The 20,575-nt window shown below is 39.4% G+C and overlaps 1 protein-coding gene across 1 annotated transcript in view; it reads right to left on the bottom strand.

Moving 5' to 3' along the window:
* tmeff2a (transmembrane protein with EGF-like and two follistatin-like domains 2a) overlaps window positions 1-20,575 on the bottom strand; it is a 394,247-nt gene that overhangs the window by 161,874 nt on the left and 211,798 nt on the right. Inside the window, exon 4 of the mRNA XM_034186163.1 lies at window positions 7,417-7,443. Coding sequence (XP_034042054.1) covers window positions 7,417-7,443 — 27 coding nt within the window. The remainder of the gene's footprint in view (window positions 1-7,416; window positions 7,444-20,575) is intronic.

Below are 20,575 nucleotides of genomic sequence, written 5' to 3'. Positions count from 1 at the left end.
TGACTCAAGAAATAGTAAAAAAACAAAGAAACAAAAAACCCCAGAAAAAAATAGTCAATAAATAAATAAATAAATAAATAAATAACTCAGAAAACAAGCCAAAAAATAATTTACTCAGAAAAACAGAAACAATTTTTTTCTGAAAAACAGACAAAAAATAAATGACTCAGAAAAACACAAATAATTACTCCGAAAACAAACCAAAAATAAATTTATCAAGTGAATGCAATATGCTTCCGTAAGCAAAATACCGATGTGTTTTACGGAAGTCAAAATATTTTTATTTACTTTTTCTCAAACAAGAGCTGAAAGTTACAGTATTTATCAACAAAAGTGTTATTTCCCCATTTTTGTTTTTTTGTTTCTTTGTTTGTTTACAAAGAAATTGAAATTTAGCAGCCGGTTTCGCTGACTGAACGTTGCCCCTAAAAATCGGTCCGCCCTGCCTTCACTGTGAATGCGTCATTAGCCACGGTTCACCGATTATCACATAATTTCTGCTTAAAACTGCACTACAGTCATCATCTATCTCAGCGACAGAAATCTGAAGCTTTTGTACACAATCATTTCTACATAAATTCAGCATTATTTCATCATAAAAGATGGAGGAAGTGACCAGAGCGCCACACCAACACGAGATTCTACCTGATGCATCATTTCAAAGCGTCACGGAGTATCGCCTCATTTCTACTTAAAACTGCCTCATTTCTGCTTAATACTGGCTTTAGAATGATTTAAGAGGTTTTACATTATCATCTGATGGTTATAGTTTTTGTCAGTTGCTCACACACATTTTGCAAAATTTGGCTTGCTGTGCATTTACTGTGCAAATTTGGTTCCAAACGTTTTGTACCATTGCACGCTGCAACCACAGTGTGCACAGTGCACACACTAGTGGGGGTGGCATTTAGCTAACACTAGCAGGTTTTGTTTTGCTGATGGACAACGATTTGAAGGAGCTAATTAACGGTGCTAAGTCTTCTAACACAAAAACAAATCCACCACGCCCTGACCTGTCTGGAGGCAAGAAGAGCCGCAAGGATGAAGAGGATGAAGTTAGGATGAAAAGATGGACACATTTCTGACATGATTTTTCACTGCAGTAAGTAAAACAGACCGCACTCTACACAAAGTCAGTGCATGGCATCATGGACTACATCGTCAGAACTGTTTTTTTGCAAGTTGACTTAGAACAATTTTCAACACCTATTTAAAGTTTGTGTTGGACTGTTGGCATCAAAGTACCAGTGATGAACACTAAAATGTAAGTCCCTTTTCTGTTGTTTATAAATTAATAAAATATCAAATGACACGCATCTATTTTCACCGTTACATAAAACAAATACTGAATTTTTTTATAATTTTTTCAATGGAATGAATATTTAATTCGGTGAAAGAAGGTTCCACCTTTCACCTCATGAAATACCACTGAACTCATAAACATTCATCATTTGTATTATATATATATATATACATGTTGGTGCCTGTCTGAACCCAGTTTTGTGTGGTGAGCAAACTCAGTAACTGACAGGAGGCAGACTTAAAAAACAACAACAAAAAAAAATATAAACAGATGTTGTATTGATAGATACCTCCACTGAGAACAGATTCAACTAAGGCAGCACATCCAGGAGCAAACCGCACATGCACCGTTGCAACAGAAGAGCCCCATCTTAAGGTTGAGGTGTTCTTATTCCTAAAATTAACCACCCCCAGGTGGGTGGGCTTGTGGGCTTGAGTATATTTCTTATTGTTACATGGGAAACAAGGTACAAGTAGATTCAGTAGATTCTCACAAATCCAACAAGACAAAGCATTCATCATATGCACACTCTAATAAAAAAATAAAATTGGGCTATTAGTAAAAAAAAGTAGAACAGGGGGTGTTCACAATAATAGTAGTGTGGCATTCAGTGAGTGAGTTTGTCAATTTTGTGGAACAAACAGGTGTGAATCAGGTGTCCCCTATTTAAGGATGAAGCCAGCACCTGTTGAACATGCTTTTCTCTTTGAAAGCCTGAGGAAAATGGGACGTTCAAGACACTGTTCAGAAGAACAGTGTAGTTTGATTAAATAATTGATTGGAGAGGGGAAAACTTACACGCAGGTGCAAAAAATTACAGGCTTTTCATCTACAATGATCTCCAATGCTTTAAAATGGACAAAAAAAACCAGAGACGTGTGGAAGAAAACAGAAAACAACCATCAAAATGGATAGAAGAATAACCAGAATGGCAAAGGCTCACCCATTGATCAGCTCCAGGATGATCAAAGACAGTCTGGAGTTACCTGTAAGTGCTGTGACAGTTATAAGACGCCTGTGTGAAGCTCATTTATTTGCAAGAATTCCCTGCAAAGTCCCTCTGTTAAATAAAAGATGTGCAGAAGAGGTTATAATTTGCCAAAGAACACATCAACGGGCCTAAAGAGAAATGGAGGAATATTTTGTGGACTGATGAGAGTAAAATTGTTCTTTTTGGTTCCAAGGGCCAGAGACAATTTGTGAGATGACCCTCAAACTCTGAATTCAAGCCGCAGTTCACAGTGAAGACAGTGAAGCATGGTGGTGCAAGCATCATGATATGGGCATGTTTCTCCTACTATGGTGTTGGGCCTACATATTGCATACCAGGTATCATGGATCAGTTTGGATATGTCAAAATACTTGAAGAGGTCATGTTGCCTTATGCTGAAGAGGATATGCCCTTGAAATGGGTGTTTCAACAAGACAATGACCCCAAGCACACTAGTAAATGAGCAAAATCTTGGTTCAACAAAACCAACAAAATTAATGCCTCACAGATGTGAAGGAATCATGAAAAACTGTGGTTATACAACTAAATACTAGTTTAGTGATTCACAGGATTGCTAAAAAAGCAGTTTGAACATAATAGTTTTGAGTTTGTAGCATCAACAGCAGATGCTACTATTATTGTGAACACCCCCGTTTCTACTTTTTTTACTAATAGCCCAATTTCATAGCCTTAAGAGTGTGCACATTGTTGGTCTTGTTGGATTTGTGAGAATGTACTGAATCTACTGGTACCTTGTTTCCCATGTAACAATAAGAAATATACTCAAAACCTGGATTAATCTTTTTAGTCACATAGCACTACTATTATTCTGAACACTACTGTATGTCTGCCAAGGATGTAATAATATCAGCGTTTATTTATTTATTTGTCTGTATGTCTGTATAGGATTAGTAGTCAAAACTACTACACATATTTTGACTACATTTTCACCACAGATACATATTAGGCCATGGAAGACTCCATTAAATTTTGGAGGTCATCCAGATCCAGATTCTGGATCAAGTTTCACATTATAGACTTTGAAGGATTACTATTAGCAAGATTACATAAAAAATACTGCATGGATTTTGATTACATTTTCAACACAGATACATATTAAGCCATGGAAGAACCCATGAAATTTTGGAGGTGATCCAGATCCAGATTCTGGATCAAGTTTCACATTATAGACTTTGAAGGATTACTGTTAGCGGGATTACATAAAAATTTCTGCATGAATTTTGATGACATTTTCAACACACATATTAGGCCATGGAAGAACACATGAAATTTTGGAGGTGATCCAGATCCGGATTCTGGATCAAGTTTCACTTTATATAGGCTTTGAAGAATTACATCAAAACTACTTCACAGATTCTCACCAAATTTGCACCACAAATAGGTATAGGGGCATGAAGGACGCCACTGAATTTTGAAGGTGAGCTGGATCCGGACTGGTTGATGTCAGAAATCTGTGATTGCTCTTGTTATTCACTAACTCATCTTCAACTACTTATCCGGGATCGGATCATGGGAATTATTATTATTATTATTATTATTATTATTATAGCAGGTGTTGCATGCTGCATGGACTGTAAAGCCCAATGATATCTTGTGAAAAAATGTGCAGGGTATAATATGGTACAATGCAAAAGGAAAAAACAAAAACAAAGAAGGCACAAATTATGAAAGCACTTGTTTCTACGATCCAAAAACTCATATTCTTTTGTGCCTCTTGAGCCACAAGAATTTTCTGCAGACAACTAAGTTTAATGTGAAGTGCACCAAATCTCATGAATACTGTGACATACTGTATATGAAAATGGTTTCATTTTGCTCCTTCTTATCCCTGTTTTGTTATCTCTGAATCACCTTATTCTCCCTCTCCATCTCTGTATCGCTTGCTGCCTGTTTCCTGACTTCTCCTGTGTTCTTCTGTCTTCTCCTCAAGCCATTTCTTCATCTTCTCCTTTCTCCTCTCTATCTGGTTGACCCAGCACCAGTTTCATTTCCGCTTGTCCACCCATCCGTCCTCCTGTCTTTTCTTTTTTCTTTTGCAATCTGCCTCTCAATATGCTTGGTGATACTTGTGAGAGTTAATGAAGAAGCTGCATGGCTAACCACGCAGAGGGACGGATAGAGATGGAATCGTGTAAATATGAGCACGGGTATAAATACGCACTGACAGATGAGCTCCACTTGGTAGGCTGCCATCAGACCAAGGTCTTGTTAGTCAATTAGCCAACAAATTAAAGCCTTAGTTAAATGATGCATTATGAATCTGTTATGGCTTTTACACAATTAGTTACTCAGACTGAAATTATTAATTTAATGTCATTGACAGCCTTCCATCTTATACACTGGGGACACAAATAATAATAATAATAATAATAATAATATATATATATATATATATATATATATATATATATATATATATATATATATATATATATATATATATATATATATATATATATCAGGATTGCTCTTTCTGTCTCTTCCTCCCTCTCCCTCTCTCTTTCTCTGAGGACGTGCGGTGGGAGTTCTTCATTGTGCTCATTGTGAAGACAACGCGCAAACAGAAAATATAAGGACATGCTTTCATTAAATGACACACTGCTCACATCCAGCTCCAACAGCACACATATGTGTCTCCAAACCGGAAGCTGTAGAAATGTTACATCATATGTACATCAGAGCAAAAATGCAGGAGGATGGAGGAGGACGTATCTGTGCCAAATTAACCTGCAGATCCTTCCTGGACCTGCTGTAGACACCCTGAGTGAAATAAGCAAAGGAACAGCCAAAGGGACTTACAATGTTACTGCCGAATAAATCACATCAAATCGGGAGACACACACTCCTGAAGCACTGCTGGACATCGCTGCGTCACGGAGAAAAGGCTGTTCCAGTGAGGGAACAATCGCTGTGCACAGATCTCAGAGCCATTGTGACCCTTAATTGGGGTAAACAAGTATAAAAAAAATAGATGGATTATATACTGGACATGGAAGATAGGACACTAGATCCAGTAGGGACATCATTCTGCAAATTGGTGAGTGCGCTGCAAGCCTTATTATTTATTTATATATTCTGCCATTATTGGGTACAGTGCGGAAATTTCCACAATCTATTCACATGGATAATAGCAGCATAATAAGTTTTTGAGAGTGTCATGAAAAAGAGCGTTCAGCAGTATGTTGTTGGATGTGTTGTGTGGGCCACTGAAGAGGAGGTACTGCTGGCCCACCACCACCAGATGGCGCCCTGCTTGAAGTGCGGGCTTCACGCATGAGAGGGCGTCATAGCAACCGGGAGTGACAGCTGTCACTCATTCACATCACCACCACCATAAAGGCCGGCCTGCAACTCCACCTCCCTGCCGAGAAATCAGCTACCATTCAGGTAACTTCTCTGCTGACTTAAAACTGAATAATAGTCTGAACTCTTTTGCAGCCGTTTTCCTGTGGTGTTTGCCTTATCTGTGGGATTGGCGTTTGGTGTGATCAGCGACGGCTTTGCTTCACACCCCAACCAGATAAGTGGTTAGACAGGAGCTGCACGAGTGTGTGATTGGAGGTGGAGGTGCTCCCTCCTAACTAATTACAGACTGTGGGATTACTGAGTGTGCGAACTCGCACTCATCAATACTGTTTCTGTTCTCTGCCAGCGCTACCGGGTCTGGACTGCTGAAGACAGTGGCCACCTGGGGCGCAGGACTTGGCGGCTCCGGTGTTCTTCAGATCCGTTGGTGGTGGAAGCTGTGTGGGATCAGGCTCTTCTCTCGCCAGACGTCTTCTATCTTCGAGCCTGCCCACACGTCACCTTGTGTATAATTGACATTCCACCATATTGTTATTGTCTGTACCTCGTTGTGCGATTCACAACATTAAATTGTTACTTTTTGGCTTATCCATTGTCCGTTCATTACCGCCCCCTGTTGTGGGTCCGTGTCACGACACTTTCACAACAGGATGGCAGCAGCTATTATGTCGTATGTCTCCACAGCTGGACTGGCACTGACTGGCAGGTATGTCGACTTCTGCCACATATAGTACTTTGGGTTTACGTGACATGTTTTTTATGCATTCGCAGATTGCTTTATTCGTGACCAAACTGTATGCATTCACTACAACTTATTTTAGTCCGTGATGTGGATGTGATGAGCATGTAATATGTCCCTTTTACACACTGTCCCAGTCCGCTGCCAAGCCGCAAGTCCCCGTCGTTTGCGGATATCAGCAGATAACAGTGGATATACAGCTCATAGCTTCAGTATGTATTGAGTATGTAAGGCGGATGTCATCCACAACCAAAGTTTTGTGCAGCTCAAAAATCCTGGCAATGGACAAGCGTGTCTCTGTGGATAACTGTGGATGTGCGCGGGTGTCGGCCGATTCATACAAGCATGTTTCACGGATATTGCAGCTGTTTAGCGAATATGAGCCAATTTTGTGCGCAATCCATATGCAAATCTGCCTAAACGTCAGGGGACCGGGGCCTTAATAACGATGGCCAAGGGTGCTGTTGCCCAACAGGGTGCAGAAGGAAATTGGGCTACTGCTGCAGCGAAGAAGAAAAAGAGGAGAAAAATGTGTCCAGAGACAAAGGAAGTTACAGAAGACAGGGTGAGATGGAAAAGATTGATTTGCTGTGTTGACCCCTAACGGGAGCAGCTAAAGAAGAAGTAGACGACAAACTGAAATTGACGTTTCTCACCATTCTTGCTGTTTTTACCCCATAACTCCATAACATTCAGTCATACATGGTCCAAACTGTATCTTTTTGGAATTTTTATGTTCAGACTAATAATGTGGTATAGTTTTTCAATATGACTGGAGCATTTTAAAATTTTGACCCCTGTGTAATTCTTCAATTGACCCCTACCTGGCTGCCTATTGAAAATTCAAGTAGCCAGTCTTTTATTTTTTTAAAAAGAGTAATGTCTAAGGAGTATTTGTGATTAATTTGGTGCTTGTATCACCATTTGAAGGATTCCTCTGTAAATATTCTGTTATCTGCTGCACTAATGAGACTTTGTTTCAGTGGGTGATGACAATGAGCACAGAGAGGAGCATTAAAAGCAACAGGAGGAGGAGGAGGAGGTGACTCATCTTACCATCATCTCCCGATCCTGAACCGGCATCTGTGGAGAAGAAAAAACACTGTTATTAACCAGAGACTCCCACAACTGCACACTTCGTGTGTGTGTGTGTGTGTGTGTGTGTGTGTGTGTGTGTGTGTGTGTGTGTGTGTGTGTGCGCGTATGAATCATTTGAACAGAACTTCACACATTCACCAATTTTCTCTTGTTTGGAGAGATTATTTTTTAATCCATACAAAGAAATTTTATGAGGAGTCCAGACCTGTAATAGGAGTCGTGCTGTTATTCAAACCTGTGTTTGCAGTAAGTGATTGCATACTTTGAAGCAGCTGAAGTAATTTCAAAATGTCACATGCAATACACATCATTATGTCTGCAAGGATGTAATAAAATCATAGGTATTTATTTATTTGTCTGTCTGATTGTCAGCAGGATTACGTCAAAACTACTGTACGGATTTTGACGAAATTTTCACCACAGATGGAGTTAGTTATGCCATGGAAGATTCCATTCAATTTTGGAGGTGATCCGGATTCTCAATCAAGATTTCACTTTATTAGAATCAGAATCACAATCAGAATCTTCTTTTATATAGGCTTTTGAGCATTATGGCAAAACTACTTCACAGATTCTCACCAAATTTGCACCACAGATAGATATTAGCACATGGAAAACTTTGCTGAATTTTGGAGGTACTCCGGATTCTGGACCAGGATTTCAATTTGTATGCGTCACTTTGTTGGATTTTGTGGATTATGTCAAAATTGCTTAACAGATTTGCACCAAATTTTGACCACACACTGGTGTTAGGGCTTGGAAGATGCCGTTGAATGTTGGCGGTGATCTGAATCTGGATTCTGCATCAGGATTTCAGTCTGTAGACCTTTAAGGATTACATCAAAACTACTTCTCGGATACAACATCATGATGTAAAATGAAGATCAGGAAGACACTATTTTGTTTCATCTTGTGAATTAAATATCACATTGCAACATCTTTTTCAGTCGGCCCATTGTGGATCAGTATGCAATTACTGCATTATGTTGTAGAATCTGGATCCAGGTAAAGTCCAGGTCATGACATGAATCACATATCTGTTATGTTCAGTCCTTGTCAACCCTTGGCGGATGTCAGACATTTTGGATTGCTTTTGCATTGAATTTGATGTTATCTTGTTTAACTCAACAAGTTCACATATCCTTATATCACCAATTGAAGATATTCTTTTATTTGGCCCCATGACGGGAACATGCAAGAATTACAAAGCTCACTCTAAGCTCACTGTGCCTGTGGCAGCACGTAAGCCCGTGTTGCCACAGGAGACAGGGGTGAGGGGGTCCTTTATGACTTGTTTTATGTTTTTGTGACTGCTTAAAAATATTCATTTGTTGTTTGTGACATTGATATGAAGGACTTTGTTTTGTGTGGAAAGTACTGTACTTTAAAATAATAATAATAATAATAATAATACATCTCACAATGTTTTTAACCATATACTGCCACTGCTCCTTTACCTGGATATGTCAAAAATGTAATGGTATCTCTTCATTTTCAGACTCAACATTTTCTGCAGGCTTTGTGAAAATGGGTTCTATTAACAACCCATATTTCACAATTTCACAAAATTATATTGAAATTTCACAGCTCCACCCCTTTACGAAAATCTGTCTCAAGAGGTATTTCAGACCAGACCCAACATTTTGTCTTTCAAATCCATTCATTAGTCACATGACTGCCCTTGACAGTTTTCTTTTCTCTGTCCTGGTCCTGCCCCTTTGCCTGGATTCACCAAAAATAGATGTAATTTTATATTTTCTGTCCTCCACCTCACACTGCCCATGCTTTTTCAGATTCTTTTCAAAATAAATAATAAGTTCATTGTGTTTTTTTTCTAACATGAAATGCAGCTCACAGTGCTTTACTGTACATCAGGATATGTACACAGCAGTTAAATTAATCATAATGCTAATTCTAACACATTGCTATGATTTTTTCCTTGTGTGTTCTTGTGTTTTTAATTTATATGGTCATTTTAGTATTTAGGAATTTAGTTTGGCTTTTTTTTAGATGTTGCTTACTATGTTAGTGCAATTGTGGGTTGTTTTAGTTTAATGTTTCTGTTTGGGTATTTTTCTGTTGTGAGCATTGGTTTGGTTTCTCTTTTGCCTTTTTCAGTGGTTCCCTCTCTGTGTAACAATCACCTGGTTTCTCTTTAGACATGCATCTCCTCAGGATTACACACCTGTCTTGAGTTTTTTTTTCATTTTCCTCTCACGATATTAGTTCTTTGTTTTCACTTTGTTTTTCTTGGTTCGCTTCCTTCTTATTCTGCCATGTTACTTTCCTTTTTACAAATCTGAATACACATTTGGAGTTTCTCACCACTATGTGTAAAATTCTGGTAATTACTTTTGGAGTAACAAACCAACAACCAGATGTATGCTAATACATAAGCTCCTTGATGAAGATATAAACAGAAAGTGATTGCAGGATAGGCATATCCTGAGGTACATCATTTGTCTTCCGTGTACTGCAGCAAGTTCACCAGTGGTAATAACTCATTAAAAGTGACTTTTTACTGGAAGGGCTGTGGCTTTTTGCCCTGCTTTACTCACTGTGTGTGTATCTCCTGCTCTATCCCCTTTCCTGTGAAATTGTAAGCACCACCAAACACATGGAGCTTATCTAATTGTTTCAAAATATGTCTGAGAAGTTGATACTCATGAGCATGCTGGACTACAAGCACTCTGTAACTTAAGCTCCAGCACAAAGGAATGTTTAGGACCAGAGAGCAGCGTTCAAAGCGTAGCAGCACAGCTCATGCAGATAAGGTTTATAAAAACACACTCTCCCGTGGATTGTGCCATCACAGCTGAAGAACACGTGGAATTGAACCATCAAATTAAGTCATTATAACACTGTCATGATAAAGGCACAGCCAAAGACCCCTCAGCAGAGAACAACACTGATTTAACAAGCAAAGAGTCTTTATTTGCAACCATGTCAAAAAAGCATACTGGAAAAACAGACTGTTCACAAAAGCCATCCAGGTAGGAACAGAGAGGTGGATTAACTGTGGGCATGAGTAAAGGTTCCAGGAACAGAAAAACAGTCCAAATAAACAGCAGAATCTGTGAAGGCGTTAAGGTTTAGTCACACTGTGACTGAATGAGTAAACTGATTAGTGTAATGTTATTTGTCTGTTGGCAAAAATCACCTAATCTGTCCGTCTGCGATGGATCTGACTGGACAACCATCGAATGTGAGTGCATAGTGCTTCCTCACGTGAACAGAAGATGGACAGATAATGCACAAATAAAACTAACATCTATGAGAGGTCCACTGGAAACACATGTGCAACCACCGGGGAAGCGCTCTGTCTGATGTACACTCAAAGTTTTGAGAATGCGCTAAACTTTCCAACAAACTCGCCGGACATCAGTTGACAAGGAATACATTTATTGAATTAGAAAAGGATTTGTACAGGATAATAACGGACAGGAACAGATATCTAAATTTTGTTAGTGGTTACTCATACATTTCCTCAATCCATCACAGTGTAACTTTAGCAATTGGGTTAACCAGGAAAATTACTTGAGGGTCAAAGCAAAGTTAATCAACATACCGGCTACACAAAAAACACACCGTGAGTCAGGAAATGGAAAGCAGACACAGAACATGAGGGAGCATACGTTGGATCTAGACAATTTGGTGAGGGAGTGTCGAATGAATGGTAAATGGTAAATGGACTGCATTTACATAGCGCTTTTCCATCTGCAATAGACGCTCAAAGCGCTTTTACAAATAGTGCCTCACATTCACCCCGATGTGAGGGTGCTGCCATACAAGGCGTTCAATAAACACTGGGAGCAATAGGGGATTAAAGACCTTGCCCAAGGGCCCTTCGTGATTTTCCAGTCAGGCTGGGATTTGAAATGAGGATCTTCTGGTCTCTTTAACACCTTAATCACTAGACCATCACCTCCCCAAATGTGAAAGAATATGAAAGGACCAACAAAGCAAATGTTGGTGCACTTGAGCCTGTAAGCCCTTACAGGAAGTAAAGCCACAGAAAATAAACCAGGAGCAGATGTCAAAATAAGAGTGCAAATTATGCGTGACACATAAATTGTGTCGCACAAAACAACACACAAACATTTTTCACAACAATATCTGATTTTTAGAGTGTGTTAAATGTTTATCATATTTTCCTCCAGTTGGATATTTCACACCCATGAAACAGAAGAACCATAAAATGCAGAATTACCAGGCTTGCAAGGTTGCATGGAGACAGTTTTTCAATAGATTCTTGCCGGTGTTGCCAACCGAATGGTGCCCCCCTAAAAATCGGTCCGCCCTGCCTTCAATGTGCATGCATCATTTTGGAGTGTAATTCACCAAATATCATCTTGTTTCTTCTTCAAACTGCACTCTAGTCATGATGTACGTATCTCAGCGACAGATATCTGAAGCATTTGTACAACAATCATTTCCACCTAAATTCAGCATTATTTCATAATAAAAAACGGGGCAGCAGTCAGCGCGCCACAGCAGCACATCTGAGTCTGACTCTGAGTCCAACTCTCTATGCCCAAAGCGATCAAAGGGAATAACGTGATTATTAACCATCAGATGACAAAGTAAAACCTCTTAAATCATTCTAAAGTCAGCTTTAAGTAGAAATTATGCAGTTTTAGGCAGAAACTAGGTGATAATTGCTGTTTTACTGCTGACGCTCTGAAATGAGACATGTGGAGTCAAGGCAGGGTGGACTGATTTTTAGGTGGTACCGTTTGGTCGGCGACACTGGCAATGTTACCTTTTCGTATAAATGCGCCATGTTTCATAAAGGCGTGGAGTTCACAGTAAAATCTGTAATGGCGCCTCTCATTTGCTGCTGTGTGGACGTCGGTGGCACGTAACATTTATCCTTCAGTGTCGGATCTGAACAATAAATGTGAGACTTAATATCCACTGTCACGTCTCAGACGTTTCAAAACAATTTTACAAATACGAACATCATGAAATCAGACCACAGACTAACTCTGAGCTGCGCCACAAAAACAAAAATAACCTGAAACATTTGCAACTACTCACATGACACAACCAACCAATGGGAGGCCATCAAAGTGCACTTCTTTGTCCCAAGCCTTGTGATTGGCTGACAACTCCAGTAAACACCAAAATGGCTGACAGGAACAATTCTGACAACATTTTGCTTCAATCGATACTTGATATTGCGGAAATTTCCACATTTCCCCCAAAAACCAGAATTCCTGAAATTTCTGGAAAATTTTAATCACTGTCTAAAACATCATGAAGTGTACCCTCATGTCTTCTTCCCCATGAACAATAAAGCAAGTTTTGCATGAAATGTTTGCTTGGTAAATACAGGGTATTAAAAAATATTTACATCAGAGTCACAATTCACAATCGAGTCTAACTTTCAAAAATGTATTTTCAAAATATCTTTGTCTCCATTTTGATTCAGTTTCTCCTCGCTGCTATAAATGTAGAGTGGCTGTTTTGCGTACGTCTAAGCTAAAATATACAGCTACTGACACATTAGCAAGTTAGCTCAGCTGAATAGCACGGAGCAGCACCCAATTCAACCTGCTCCTTCAATTTGCTGTTTCGCAATTGAGAATCTCACGTCGCCTTTGGTCCGTGACTCACGCGAGAGGTTGGTTTCAGCAGAGTTCTTGTTCAGGGCACAATGTAAACACACCTCATGAAGTATGGACAACAAGACAACATCGCGGCACAGCAGAGGTTTATCACAGGTGCTACAGCTCTTCTAGATAACCCTTTCAACTTGAGAGAACATGTCATCATCATAATCATTCGTGAACTCGCTAAATTGGTGCCATACGAGTATACATCATCACTAGCCATTGTTTACATGGCTTTGAAATGCTGGAACTCTGCTGCACTGAAAAAAATGAAACAGTGCACTTCATTCAAAGTACTTATTTACATTGGTCTAATGGAAAATTGTGGTTTCCAGTTTAAATCTGCTGGAATCACTTTACAAAATCATAAATATACATTGTGAGAAACTAAAAAAATTAGCTGTAACAAATTACATATTTTTTTTTAAGTTGATCCAAAGTATCATTTTTTTTCAGTGTGGAACTGCAATGCATTCTGGGAAGTGCAGGGGGATTATGGGAAAAGTTAAAGTACCGAATGTTAAAGGCAAGCATCTGGGCGCACTTTGCATTCTATAATAACCTGAGTAAGAAGGAGGTCCATATGATCAATTCAATATGCAAGCTGTGTACTGGAGCAGATAACTGTAAGAATTGTTCATTTCTGGAAACAAGCGCCAAAATTGGCACACATACTCCTCAAACATTACTCTTTTGAAAAAACTTATTATCCACTTGAATTTTCAGTAGGTGGCCAGGTAGGGGTCAATTGAAGAATTACACAGGGGTCAAGATTTTAAAATGCTCCAATCATATTGAAGCTATACCACATTAATTGTCTGATCACAACGATACCAAAAAGGTATAGTTTGGACTATCTATGACTGAATGTTATGGAGTTATGGGGTAAAAACAACAAGAATGGTGACAAAGGTCAATTTCAGTTTGTACAGGGGTTAGAAGTTAAAGTTGCTCCAATTTTGGTAAAAAAGTGGTGCAAATTATTGGTTGAACTAATAGGATTAATAAATGAAATAGTTTTGACTGTGTTGAATGCTTGGTCTGCAAGGTAAAGGTAGAGCAATGTCGACGTCCATTGGATTCTATGACATGTAAGTAAGTAAGTAAGTAAATTGTATTTATATAGCGCCTTTCACAGACATAAGTCACAAAGCGCTTCACAGGTTAAAATACCATAAAAATAATAAAACATCAATTAAACAAAGGACAAGGTTAACAATTGGTCAGTTCTGAAAAGCCTTATTAAAGAGAAGAGTCTTCAAATGCTTCTTAAAAGTCTCAGCACATTCCAGGGAACACAGGAAAAGTGGCAGTTCGTTCCAGAGACAAGGAGCTGTAGCTTTAAAAGATCTGTCACCTCGGGTTTTTACGCAGGTTCCTGTAACATGATAACTAAGCATGCCACATAGTGCAAACTATTCCTTTTTAAAACCCTATTAACTCAACCAATAATTTGCATCAAATTTTACAATATTTAGAGCAACTTTAACATTTGACCCCTGTACAAACTAATGCTGACCTTTGTTACCATTCTTGTTGTTTTTACCCCATAAGTCCATAACATTCAGTCATAGATAGTCCAAACTATACCTTTTTGGCATTGTTGTGATCAGACAAATAATGTGTCAATATGATTGAAACATTTTTAAATTTTGACTCCTGTGTAATTCTTCAACTGACCCCTACCTGGCCGCCTACTGAAAATTCAAGTGGATACTCAGTTTTTTCAAAAGAGTAATGTCTAAGGAGTATTTGTGCCAACTTTGGTTCTTGTTTCCAGATTTGAAGGATTCCTCTGTAAATATTCTGTTATCTGCTGCACTAGTGTAACATGTAGGTCAAGCATTTTGGAAACGCAATAAATGCTCAGGGGCATTGAGCATGTTATCACCCCGAGTTAAAAGAAGGTTAATAGCCACAGCAGCAATACAAGAAGCTGACCAGCACACACTGTACCACTACAAGAATCTTCCAGCCAATTCTAAACAAACACAAACAACAACTACATCTACTGCCTATTTCATTTCAACAGACCTGCGTTGCCGTTGGAAAAAAAAAACCTTTATTCATAGGTTTACTTTTGTTTACATTGGCTTTTTCAAATATAAGTCAACACAGTCTCAGAAACAGGGCAGCATGGTGGATTAGTGGTTAGCACTGTTGCCTTGCAGCAAGAAGGTCATGGGTTCGATTCCTGCCTGTGGCCTTTCTATGTGGGGTTTGCATGTTCTTCCCGTGTTTGTGTGGGTTTCCTCCAGGTGCTCCGGTTTCCTCCCACATCCAAAGACATGCTGGATGTGTCTGTAAAAGTGATGATTTGTACAAACATTAATCCTTATATTTCATTTGTCCATTTACTTATGGCTCCAGGAAATGGAAATGTATTTCACATATTTTTGATCAACCTCTTGAATAAAACCTGAAACTCTACATTACAAGCACATGTTGACTGTTTCATTCCAACTGCAGTGAGGTGGTGTACAGGGGCAGAATTAGAAGAACTGTATTAATGTCCAAGTACTTATGGACCTGACTGCATATTAGCTTCAATCGACCATGCAGCTGACAGCATAAATGAGTCACATTTTGAACATTTCACCTCACCCATGGGATCTTGCAGTGTTGCCATTTAATGAAGAATAAGGCATCTAGTAAGTCCCTTCCACTGCTCCCTTGTTATGCGCTCGAGGTCACCACAGCAAATCCAAAGCGGATCTGCATGTTGAACTGGCACAAGTGACGCAACTCCACATTACATGGAGAAATGTGGCAGGGGTGGGATTTGAACCAGGAACCTGCTGCACTGAAACCAAGTGCACTAACCACTTGACCACCATCCCTACAATGAATAATAAGGCATATACTAAACATTATCTGTCATCACTGTATGAGGCTCCAACCGCTCCAGCTTGGGATCAAAAGTATTTACAAATCATTCCCCATCCTTCCTTTTGTCTATTTTCAGTCAGTGAGATGGAAAATCATCTCATGCCGCTGATATCTTGTGATGATTCATTCTACCCATCTGGTCCTTAAATCTCAATATATCTGAGATTAAAGACTTGACTTCAGTTAGAAGTGATTAGTTTGTGTACACAAAGCGTGATCAGTAAATAGAGCAGCAATTATTTTATTGTGGGGCTTGACACCTTCATAACCCATCACCGTGACATGAGTCAAGCAGTGCATTTGATCTGAGAGGATGAACACGGACGATTTGGTTCTTGATTGTGGGACCTGAGCGGCTCATTCTCAGAGATGTTCGTCCAAGGACGTAGTTGTGAAATCACAGCAACTTTGTTCCCTGGTTTTCCATTCTTCATTTGGAGAACCACATGTAAAAATCACTTAGCACACAAATAAACATGATCTCCTTATGAGAAAAAGTGTTTGGGACATTTTCCATTTTAAACTTATCTGCTAATAGTTTGGTTTACCTCTATTACAATGACACAATCGTTCTACTCAAAGTTGTTGCTTCATGCACTCCTGCACAGGACTTGATTTGTGAACACGGAACTAGTGACATCGCATTATACACAAATATTACAATCAAGCACCCCTTGTGCTCAGCTGTGGTTCTTATTATTCTTCAGAAATATTCTTTTATTTTAGAGTGAGCTTGAACAGCATCCAGCAAAAAACATGCCGAATCAGCATTCAGATTCATACTAGATATGCTGTGGCAACTACCAGTGAAAACAAAAGTGGCTAAAGGAAACTCTAAGTAATACTCTTTGTGCTTCCGCTATTGCGTTATGCACACTTTAATATGTCACTCATTACACATGTACAGTATCTAAAATCCCCATAATAAATGTAGAGATACACTTTGTTCCAATGGGAGTCAAGTATGGCTAAATGTAGCTCGCATCCAGGCATTAGTGCATGTTTGCTTGATGTCCAGCGCTATTTGCAAATAGGACAGGAATGTGTCCAACCCATGTTCAGTGGACATGCATCAGAACTGTGTCTCCTCTTTGAAAGGACAATTAATGTGTAGTTAATACTGACAACAATAATGCAACCATTATAACCATAATAACAATAGTGGCAAACATTGGCATACTATACTTGCTGTGCACATGCATGCACTTGCTGCCAATACTGGTGACTGCTGGCCTATGACCACTGCATGTCTGTGGTGTTTAACATCATGTGCTGCTTCCTCTCCAGGGTTTTTATCAACTTTGGCACTGTTTTCTTCCATTTGATCACGGATTTGGAGTTTCTGAACAACTTTGTCCTTACCAGCAACTACACAACTGGACATGTTTGTGGTGAGTTGTGACATGTTTGTGGTGGACAGTGTCAAGCTGGGTGGTGACTGTTACTCACGCTTTGGTGTCAGACGGGCTTACAATATGTACTTAGTTTCTGAATTAGCTGAGTGTTTTGGCCGCAAAATGAATTACACCAATCAGATTGTCACCTGTCATTCCCTTTACGAGTCATGCAGACAAGTGGCTAATTTCTATTTACAAGGCAGACTCAGAAGGCAGAAGTGAGAGGTTTTCTGGTGAGGCAAAGGATTTGGATGTAAAGCAATCCAATTAGAAGCAAGCACCACGGCTCCCTGAGGTGAAGCAGTTGACTGCCACATTCCTTCTCCTCCCTCCTCGGCACCATATCCCATCAGGCACAGACAATAATACTGAGTAAGAAAATCAGCGTAAAAATGTGATGCAAAACACAGGTAAAGCAGTGTGTATGATCCTATGTGTGGTGCAGGTGAATATTGTGGTATATAAATAGCAGAAAATCTCTGCAATCAACTTTAGACCAGGTTGTTGTTGTCTTTGGTGTCTATGGCACTAGCACTGCACCAGTACACACCTGGAATCAATAAATCCAGGAGTACACAGTTGAGCGAAAGTACATTTGCCATTTAAAGCTAGTGTGTTGGACTTAGTGTCAGCTAGCAGCGAGGATGCAGATTGCAATATTCTATTGTTTCACTTCACATTTTCTTTTCTTTTTCATGCTCCCTTGCCTTCTCTGATGATAAGCAACATGTATGATCCTACATTTCACAAAAATGAGGGTTCTCAAACTTGTTAACCTGCTGTAGTAATCAGTGGATAGTGTGTAGGGGACCAGCCACTGATTCTTCTAGCTGCACTGCAAATACACAAGACAGAGTACATATGTCTCATTTGGGCTACCGTATCAACAAGACGGTGCACCATGCTCCCGCTTAGATATGAAGGGTTCATTGTAAGCTCATGAAAACACATTGAATCTCTCTTGTGAAGGTAATAGTGAAGGTAATTATACACTAATTAGTATATGGTTCTGAAGGATTTATATATCGGCTGAATGGATTTGTCTCATGCATGTTGCATTGCATCTACTGTGCAAATTTCGTTCCATACTTTTTGTACCATTGCACGCTGCAACCACCATGTGCACACACTAGTGAGGGCAGCGTTTAGCTAAACATGGTGGAGTTTGATTTGCTGACAGATGAGGATTTGAACGACCTAATTGATGCTGCTAACTCTTCTAACACAAAAATACAAATCCACCACTCTGTAAGCAGTCTGGATGCATGAAGAGCTGTTAGGACGAAGAGGATAACGTTAGGATGAAAACCTGGACAAATTTCTGAGACGATTTTTCGCTGGACTGAGGAAGTACCCAAAGACAGTCCGTGGCATCACAGACTACATCGTCAGAATTATTTTTGAACTATCGAACAAGTTGACTGAGTTTGTGAGTCCAAGTTTGTGTTGGACTGTTGATGTCAAAGCACCAGTGATGAACACCAAAATGTAAGTCACTTTTCTGTTGTTTATAAATTAATAAAGTATCAAATGACAAGGATCTATTTTAGCCATTATATAAATAAATAATTAATGTTTTTTCAGTCTCTAAATGGTACGAATATTTCATGAGGTGAAAGATGGAATTTTCCATCTTTCACCTCATGAATGTTCTCCCCTCAGGGTGCAAACAAGGGAGCAGCCGAAGGGACTTACTAACACACCTTAAGACTTTATGTCCAGAGTCTCAAGAAAAATTGCTCTTGACTGGGTCTGATCAGTCATTACATGCACATCATGACATCTATCAACCAACTGTGACAGTAAATGGTCAATCAATCAATTTTATTTATATAGCGCTAAATCACAACAAACAGTTGCCCCAAGGCGCTTTATCTTGTAAGGCAAGGCCATATAATAATTACGTAAAAACCCCAATGGTCAAAACGACCCCCTGTGAGCAAGCACTTGGCGACAGTGGGAAGGAAAAACTCCCTTTTAACAGGAAGAAACCTCCAGCAGAACCAGGCTCAGGGAGGGGCCGTCTTCTGCTGGGACTGGTTGGGGCTGAGGGAGAGAACCAGGAAAAAGAAATGCTGTGGAGGGGAGCAGAGATCAATCACTAATGATTAAATGCAGAGTGGTGCATACAGAGCAAAAAGAGAAAGAAACACTCAGTGCATCATGGGAATCCCCCAGCAGTCTACGTCTATAGCAGCATAACTAAGGGATGGTTCAGGGTCACCTGATCCAGCCCTAACTATAAGCTTTAGCAAAAAGGAAAGTTTTAAGCCTAATCTTAAAAGTAGAGAGGGTGTCTGTCTCCCTGATCTGAATTGGGAAGCTGGTTCCACAGGACAGGAGCCTGAAAGCTGAAGGCTCTGCCTCCCATTCTACTCTTACAAACCCTAGGAACTACAAGTAAGCCTCTATTCTAGAATTAACAGGAAGCCAATGAAGAGAGGCCAATATGGGTGAGATATGCTCTCTCCTTCTAGTCCCCGCTAGTACTCTAGCTGCAGCATTTTGAATTAACTGAAGGTTTTTCAGGGAACTTTTAGGACAACCTGATAATAATGAATTACAATAGTCCAGCCTAGAGGAAATAAATGCATGAATTAGTTTTTCAGCATCACTCTGAGACAAGACCTTTCTAATTTTAGAGATATTGCGTAAATGCAAAAAAGCAGTCCTACATATTTGTTTAATATGCGCTTTGAATGACATATCCTGATCAAAAATGACTCCAAGATTTCTCACAGTATTACTAGAGGTCAGGGTAATGCCATCCAGAGTAAGGATCTGGTTAGACACCATGTTTCTAAGATTTGTGGGGCCAAGTACAATAACTTCAGTTTTATCTGAGTTTAAAAGCAGGAAATTAGAGGTCATCCATGTCTTTATGTCTGTAAGACAATCCTGCAGTTTAGCTAATTGGTGTGTGTCCTCTGGCTTCATGGATAGATAAAGCTGGGTATCATCTGCGTAACAATGAAAATTTAAGCAATGCCGTCTAATAATACTGCCTAAGGGAAGCATGTATAAAGTGAATAAAATTGGTCCTAGCACAGAACCTTGTGGAACTCCATAATTAACCTTAGTCTCTGAAGAAGATTCCCCATTTACATGAACAAATTGTAATCTATTAGATAAATATGATTCAAACCACTGCAGCGCAGTGCCTTTAATACCCATGGCATGCTCTAATCTCTGTAATAAAATTTTATGGTTAACAGT

Source organism: Thalassophryne amazonica, chromosome 14 (assembly GCF_902500255.1).
Source record: "Thalassophryne amazonica chromosome 14, fThaAma1.1, whole genome shotgun sequence".
Lineage (NCBI taxonomy): Eukaryota > Metazoa > Chordata > Actinopteri > Batrachoidiformes > Batrachoididae > Thalassophryne > Thalassophryne amazonica.
The sequence above is the reverse complement of the archived record's forward strand: the minus strand, read 5'-3'. Positions and strand labels throughout refer to the sequence as shown.